The sequence below is a fragment of the Macrobrachium nipponense genome, chromosome 23, assembly GCF_015104395.2.
Source record: "Macrobrachium nipponense isolate FS-2020 chromosome 23, ASM1510439v2, whole genome shotgun sequence".
NCBI lineage: Eukaryota > Metazoa > Arthropoda > Malacostraca > Decapoda > Palaemonidae > Macrobrachium > Macrobrachium nipponense.
Genome location: NC_061090.1, coordinates 30,493,958 through 30,502,398, shown reverse-complemented (window position 1 = coordinate 30,502,398; position 8,441 = coordinate 30,493,958). Strand labels below are relative to the sequence as shown.

General features: G+C 39.8%; 1 protein-coding gene across 13 annotated transcripts in view; it reads right to left on the bottom strand.

Moving 5' to 3' along the window:
- Nucleotides 1-8,230, bottom strand: part of LOC135200033 (BUB3-interacting and GLEBS motif-containing protein ZNF207-like) — a 96,984-nt gene extending 88,754 nt beyond the window's left edge. For all 13 annotated transcript variants that reach the window (XM_064228270.1, XM_064228284.1, XM_064228295.1 and 10 more), the window contains exons 1-5: nt 8,074-8,230; nt 4,414-4,540; nt 4,008-4,089; nt 3,189-3,568; nt 2,570-2,779 (exon numbers count right to left, since the gene is read on the bottom strand). In XM_064228270.1, the coding sequence (XP_064084340.1) occupies nt 2,570-2,779; nt 3,189-3,568; nt 4,008-4,089; nt 4,414-4,540; nt 8,074-8,114 (840 nt within the window). In that variant the 5' untranslated portion in view covers nt 8,115-8,230. The remainder of the gene's footprint in view (nt 1-2,569; nt 2,780-3,188; nt 3,569-4,007; nt 4,090-4,413; nt 4,541-8,073) is intronic.
- Nucleotides 8,231-8,441: the final 211 nt, after the last annotated feature.

Sequence of the window (8,441 nt, the reverse complement as noted above, 5' to 3'; positions counted from 1 at the left end):
CCAAAGATCTATCGATGTAAAGTTTTTTAACTGAGAATATAATACAAGCATGTAGCATTTTGCATAATTCTGTGAGGGCACGAGATGCCTAAAGGTATGAAGTTATGCTATTTCAACACCACTGATAAACCTGTCTTATTGTTCCCTCTGCAAGAGATCAATTTGCTGTATATTTCTTTCATTAAGGTAGAGTTGAACTGCAGGATAAAATGAGATGTGAAAAGTGTAACCTTAGAAATGCAATGAAAAGGGTAGATAACTATGATTTTTTCCCTTTGTTTTTATCAGAATTGCAGATAATTTCCAGTTGTTCCTCCCAACACATTTTTTTTTTCATCACCATTATTCTGATCTTCACAGTCCCACACGTGGACGTTTTTGGCTTCATCAAAGAAAATGTCGCCGTTAAAACAAGAAGTCTCCATTTTGACGTGTGGTGCACACAAATCCATGTGGTCCATATGAACACACTAGTAAGCATGTATCTCAAACCTCAGAGATTCTGCACAGTTGCAAGGGGAAACTGCCCATGTGGATGCCACAGCAGTTAACAAATCCTCATGGTTGTGTGTACACTCATGTGAACAGGGTTTTGAACACCTTGAATGAGGGCTAAATATTCTAATTGCATATATTCACTGTCTTGCAAGGTCCATGACCTATCTTTGCAAAGTATCCCTTGATTCTAAGGGAAATTGATAGGCTACATAGTTCAATGAACCTATTAATACAAGAGTACTCTAGATGTTTAACTACCTCAATTTTCTAGATATGACTTTGGCCAAAAGCAACAACATGGCAACCCAGTTTAGGCCATGACCACTACATATTGTGAACTAAGAGCTACATTTATAGCTCAGTGATTCTGTCCATAAACTTTTCTTCCAAAGTTCTGCCTCTATATCTAATGCAATCATTTATTTCATCTGAAGCATTACTATATATTGCCCAATTGGTCACCACCCTACAGTAGTAAGACTGACAACTTCAAGCCAACCACAAATGGCAGAGACAGGAGATTGAGTGAAGTTCACAACAAACCAGGGTTCCCAAATCAGAAGTTACAAACTGCAGAACTAAGCAAGCCTTTTCTCTTTTCTAAAATGTTATTTTTTGTGGAATGCTGAAATTGTTGCTCATTTTGTGGTTAACCATTTAGGGGGGAAGGGGGGGAGGGGGACCTGCATAAGGAACATGAAGAAATTCACAAAGGTCCTGAAGGCTCCAAAAATCTTTGTTACAGAACGAAAACACAGAAGAAAAGCCAATTCCCAAATCTCACAGGAGTACCACTTGTCTAAACAGTTGGAGATAAAAGTACCTTAGTAGAATTCAGAAACTCCTCCAATGGATAATGACAGCACACCTGACTTGGAGTCAGGTTCACCAAAGTCTTTCCCTTTCTTTTTATGCTTCAAACTCCAATAGCTTCACACGCAAAACAAAACAAAATCACTCTTGTAATCCACAAAATAAATTACAGGCCACTACTATCAGCACTGACACTGCATTAGGATGTTAATTACAAGGCTGCAAAGCAAAACCAACAAAGACCTGAATTTTGCTACTATGTAACTCTTGCACACTTTCTAACCATAATTCAAAATTATGCAACATAATGCCTCTGAAAGCAGACTTGGCCTGTACAACAGCTTTATCAACAAGCTATATATTTATATATACAGTGCAGTATATACAAATATATAAAAGGACAACCCTCTGAGAGAAATATGACTAAACATCTTACATCTGAGAGAAATTCCATGACGCATTTAACATAATCCCTTTACTGAACTTACTCATTAAAAATGGCTACAAAAGTAACCACTTCATCAGAAAAAATCTTGCACATTAATCATTATGGTAATTTCTCTATAACAACTGCCTAGAATTATTATTAAAGGAATTATCCTTAACCATCACTATTTATCAACACTAGAATACTGCACTGGTAATATAGCTCAAACTTATTTTCTATCACTGATGACCCTACACATGAATGCAAAATCTTATTTAAATATAAACTGCAATATAAACAGGGGGGAAAACAGTTCATAACATTTACTCAACAATTAGCTCACTCAAGCCTTACTTTCCAAACAACAAGGATGCTAAGAAAACACCAATACAAATTGAATAAAAAAACTAACATTACTTGAAACTTCCAAATGAAAAAAAATTGAGTTCAGTTAAAATCTTCCCTGAGATTGAAACTCCTCACACAAGTGCTACAAATGAATTGAGACATTAGTGAGCATATCACAAAATGATTAGGACGTGCAATAGCAGCAGCACAGAGAGATCAAGTAAGAAAGAGGACTCCAGATATTATAATTAAATTGAGTTCTGGCCACTGTCAGCATGGTGTCACACTCTCTCCCCCTCTCAAAAATTTTTGTCTACCTCTTTCTTCCCTGATTTAAGTTAGTACATAGCAAAAACACACACTATTCCCCTAATAAAGAAAATATTACTACAGTAGCTTTTTAATGGCTAACTAGAGAAGTTAAGCGCCACCATATAAAGAAAAAAATATAAAAAAGGGGACAATAATCATTAGTTCACATACCAGAGAGATGTCCTCTTCCGGATGAATGATGCGGGAATTCGCCGACACCGTGGTTATTAACGCAGGCTTCTTAGGTTCTAATTTTTCCTGATGCACACCTCCTCCCCCACCTGAAGACATGACATTTGGCGTCGACTGACCGTTAGCTTGACTATACGCTGGAAACGCAGGTTTGACGGGGCCAATCTGATTATTGGCTGTGGTGGTATGCTGTAAGTGAAAATCCATTGAAATAATATATAAAACTTATTTTTCAACACGAGTATCAAATCTACAGCAGACAAAAAATGTAGGTCAGTATATTTATATACAGGCAGCCCTCGGTTAACAGCGGCATCAGTTAACAACTATCCGGTTTTAATGGCGTCTGTCTAGCGACGCTGTAACTTGATTTTCGATGCCGATCTCTGGTTAGCAGTGCCAATATCCGGTTAGCAGCTCCCATTTCTAGTTAACAGCAGTGCCAATCTCTGGTTAATGGCGCCGATATTTGGCTAGCAGCGCCGTTAGGCAGGTTTTTAGTGCAGTTATCGCTGATTTTCGGTTAGCAACATTGGCTGGGAATGGAACCCCCCCAGTTAACTGAGGGCTGCTTGTATATCATATGAGAGATACTAACCTGTGCAGCAGAGGGGAAGAGGGGTTTATTGGGTGCGGGCGTAGCACCGGGAGCGGTGCTGACCGGGGGCCCGCCTGGTGGGGGTAAAGGCCCCATTGGACCCATAGGGCCCATCATACCTGGTCCACCCATGAATGGCGGCATATGACCCATTGGACCCATTGGGCCCATCATTGGCATCATGGGACCAGTTGGTCCCATCATGGGGCCCATTGGACCTGGTGGTCCCTGAGGAGGCATAGTTGGTGGGGGTGGGTTAGACTGACCAGGTAGACTAGACTGGGAATCTTCGTCATCTTCATCGTCCTGCCTCTTGTTCCCGCCCCCTACTCTACCGGCGCGCTGTCTTTCGTGGTCTTTCAGGTCTTCTTCCGGAATACCTGCCAAGCACAGGACTTACATAAGCACGAGACCTCTACCTTACAAGACATTATTATTATTAGTCATATGGAACAAGCCCACCACATGGGCCACTGACTAGAAATTCGAGCTTCCAAAGAATATGATGTTCATTAGGAAGAAATACGAGAAAGTCAAGGCAGATACAGAAAGAAGAGACTTCACTTATTGAAAAAAAAATAAATACATAAAATTGTATTAATATGCAAGGAGCACCTTCGCTATAACTTGGTTAGTTCCAATCGTGCAAATGGCTAATTTACATCAAACACAACATAAAGCAAAAAGAATAGTTGTCAATTTCAGTGGCAGTCCCTAAAGCACAGATCTCTTGCTTGCTTTTAAATGTAATTACAAGTAGCCAAACTGCACATTTGGAATATCACCATGTAAAATAACATGTCAAAACGATATACGTACCTTCCATACCATATATTTCTATTTCTATATTATTACGATTAGGTAAAGCATTTGGAACTTTGTCTATCGTCTCTTTGTGAACCTGTAAAGAGAAAAATGACCTGTTGTAGACATCAATTAACTGGTCCTCCTCAAAATAATTTTCTAGTCAAAGATGAGACATGCATACACACATACAAGGATTACCAAAGTAAGTTCTAATATTAATTAAAAACAAATTTGTTAATTTGAAAAAATCAACCTGACACAATAGCCAAGTTGTCATTATAGAGAACTATAATGACAACTTCAGTCATTCTAGACAAACTAAGTATTTGGAAGATGAAACCTGTACTTAAGGACTATACAATATTAATAGCACCTACTACATTTTGAAACCTACTAGTAACATACAACTCATACTGACCTGCATACAGTGGATGGATAAACCTGGACCCGTATATAATCTTTTATGACATATATGACATTTAAAATGTTTCGCCTTCTGGTGCTGAATCAAAATTTTTTCGTCATCAAATTCCCTATTGCAGTACCTGAAAGAAAACAATATACATTGAGCAAAACAATACTACATACTACCACTACTATTAATCATTATGTTTAAAAGGCATTTGAAAACAGCACTTGCACAATTTGACAATCACTATTCAGCATATAAAAAATATATAAAATATAGTTTTGTCCCTAATGCTGGAAATTTGGTCATGACGCGAGATGTTTTGATCACGGTACAAAGAACGAGGGAACTTTCTTACTGAAATTCAACTGCTCTCATCAACAAATGCACACCAGAGTTTTAACAAAATGCAGTCATTTTATCCTCACATATCACACATCTAAAATCTGAAAGCACCAGCATATTCAGGGTGAATTTGTATGAAAAAAAGTTCTGTTTTATCTAGACCGCATGAATGATGCACAATTCGATTAGTAAAAACAGGTATAAAGCATTAAATACTTCCCCTTCACTTCTAATAGTTGTAATTCCTTTGTGTTATCTTATTGATTTCAGGAAATCACGGTAATTCTTCAGAAGCAAGCCGCATCACCAGTTTCTAAAAGACAATTAACAATCCTTCATTTAATGGTGTTTTTTTCAGTGAATCTCACCTTGTTTTCTTGAGGAAATATTATTTTAACACTTTTCACCCAACAAAGCTTGGGGACCCCCAGTTGGGAATCGGGGGTTTTGGGTGAGGAAATACCAGAAAGGAGTGCTTTGCAGCAATAATAATTGGGAGCACCAACAGATTCGCGGGCCCACTCGACCGCTGACCGAAATCACCAAAACCAATATGGCGGCGATACCAAAACAACAACAAACAAAGTAGGGAGCGACTACATATCCGTGACGATCGATTTGTGTGCCAGGAAGGCCGTGGCGGAACGGCGCTTCGTGCCTTATCCGCATATTTAAAGATTCTTGGCAAGCACGGCACGTTCTGGCAAGAGGTAATGTTGCGCTGTGCGCGCTAGCCACAGGGGTTACAGTAAGGCTACTTTCCTTGGCGGATGGATTTGGGAGTCGCGTGGCCTGAGAAACTTTAGATTAAATTCAAAACAGAGATGGGATTTTTCAAACCACGTTCCTTTAGACAAAGAAACACTAAAATTACATCGCTTACGCCAACGTCCTTTCGTCACTACAGAGCGATCACACCTAAAGGCGTTCCTGTTGTAGTCGATCCGACAAATTGCTCCACAACACTCGCAGTTTTTTTGCTTTAGAATTAAATTATGTCTTTGAGCATATTCAATCACAACTTCTTTGCCACCACTAGACAAATAATAATAAAATTAACCATAACCCATATTGCACTGCAAACAATCGGTAGGAAATCGAAGGTCTTGGTTAAAATTAATGCCAGAAGGGCCAGCCACTGCCTCTGCCATAGCTACAGGAAGACAAAATGCTGGTTTTTGCTTCATTATTCGAGTATTCAGTCAAACAAGGATACCAGTGGACACTGGACAGGTAACTTTATTACTCCGCTGAAATGCTAGTGAAACTAAGTTTTCGACTAAAGTCGTTCATAATTGGTTATGAAACCCATGACGTCATAACGATGTCACACCTCTCAGCCAACAATGAGTAACTGGAACTGCTTTTGTTTGCGTAAGAAAGTAAGTTAGAGGGCTCATTAAAAGTAAACATTTCCGTAGAGGAAACACCTCTCCCGACTTAGGAAAAATTCGAGGTAAAAACTTAAGCTCATTTAATTCCACCCCGTTCAATCTCTCATATAATGACTATACTTTTTATATTGCTTTTCACATGCTCTTTCCATGTAGGTGATTATTTATTTTAATATCCAGTGCGGAGTGCTTCCGAAGTATTACCGAAATCACGACTTAGTTGTACAATTAATACCGAATCCTATATTATTACCAAAACTTTCCTATCTTGTGTAAAACGTGAGATAAAGTACGAAATATAAACCCATTGCTAGTGAATTTCAAAGCTGCAGACAAAATTATGAGGCACTGAGCAAGTTGCCTACCCGACACCAGCCAATCAGTAGCCACCAAACAAACGTCTCTTAGACAAAGGGCTCACCTGAGAATCTACCTTAGGTAAACCACCTACAGATTTACATGTCACTTCTCATCCATTCGAAACTTCATCCACCCTACGGGTGTCCCAAAATCATGGGATAAGTGACCAGGGGATGTCAAAGATTTGACTATAATAATTACCGAGGGATATGAAAATTTGTTGGACAAGTTTTCATCAGTTCTACAGTAAATGCATAGCCTAGTATATGTACCAGTTCAAAGTATCAACTGGGTAGGGGTAGGATAGGTCTCAAATTTTATTTTGATTTGAACAGTGAAAGGTGAAGCGGTAATTCTAGGCAATAACTCTGCATGGACTGCAAGGAACTTTACTGTGAGTAATACAGCCACTAGGCCATCAAATGTCTTTAGCCATGTTTAGTACTATCCCCTGGGGGTTGATTACAGCCAACAAACCAACCCCCCCATTTAATGATAAATTCTTAATAAACAACCTAAATACTATAGGAAACTGTATTTCCAAAGAAACCAATACGGAGTTACTAACTAGAACTACCAGTAAAGCCATTAAAATAATGCCTGTAGGATATATGTGACCACAAATTGCACGGTAAAAATTTCTACCACGGCCATTTTGAGTTATTTACTTTCCATAAAATCTAATCACGTCCACCTTAACCCAAGTTCTCCTTTCGCCAAGGCAAAAAAAAAAAAAATAATAATAATAAAATAAAAATACAGGCATATTTTTATTCTGCTTTGTTCAGACCAGGCCCGTGGCTTAACTTGCTTAATCGTAGGATACGTCAGGCCACCCTACCGAAGGGTCTATCGTATTTAGTAGTACCTTCACGTTGACTACTAAAAGCCATAGACTAACGTACAAATGACGAAATAACCAGCCTGTGATCCCAGGAGGGTGATAACCGCAGTCAAGGCTTTCCACGTCCGCTACGTCCCACTATGTCTTCCCTTAACCTTGATTTCCAAATCGTACTTTACAGGCCGCCTTCGAAGGCGAGTTAACCTTACATTTCAACCTTTATTTGGGCCTACGTGGCAGATTGAGAGTTCATTTCTATATCAAAATGATTATAGTCCTACATTTCATATAAGGGGTAAATTGCAGGTAGCAAAGGGGAGGGAGCTTCTCAAAATTTCTAAAATAAGCGACGGATCTCGGCGGCATTACGAATTCAACGACGACCGAGCGCCTCTCAGAGTTCCCATTTATTTAACCTGAATTTCATTTTAAAAAACGGGTCGATCCAGGCACTAAGTATGTCACCTCGCCAAAGGGCACGGTGAGGCGCCCCGAATAATTCATGGAGCGCGAACGGGCCCCGGTATGATCGATATATCGATAGACATCGTGATCGATCGTCGTCGCCAGCAGGAGGTGGAATCCACTTCAGCACATTTACCCCACTCCGGTTTATAAATACATCTCGGGTTTCGAACGCGAAATTCGCCCAAAATCGGCAACTCGGGGGGCCACGTCTTCGTCACTCGATTCCCTGAACCTTAAACAACAATTTCAGTCACTCACCAACACCAGGGCTTCGTCTGCTTCTTCTTTTTCCGACCCATTTTGTTGAAACTAGAAGCTCAGTTACGGAGTTAAGTAAACCAATATGGCAGACTGCGTCTTTAGCTCTCGGATGGGGGAAGGGGGAGGGGGGAGGGGAGCGGCAGACTACGCATGCGTAGTGCGGACACGGCGCTAGATGTCACCCCTGGTGCGCGCAAGGCGGATGTTTTAACTTTCCGTCACTAAAATGATTTGGTCGAGTTCTCCACTTTTCTAAGATCTTGTTCGATCGTTTTTTTGAACTTGAACACGATCGGTTATATGAATATGACATTTGCGTCAAGGAATAAATCCCATTTAAAACATTATGAAGCCTACCTCTATAG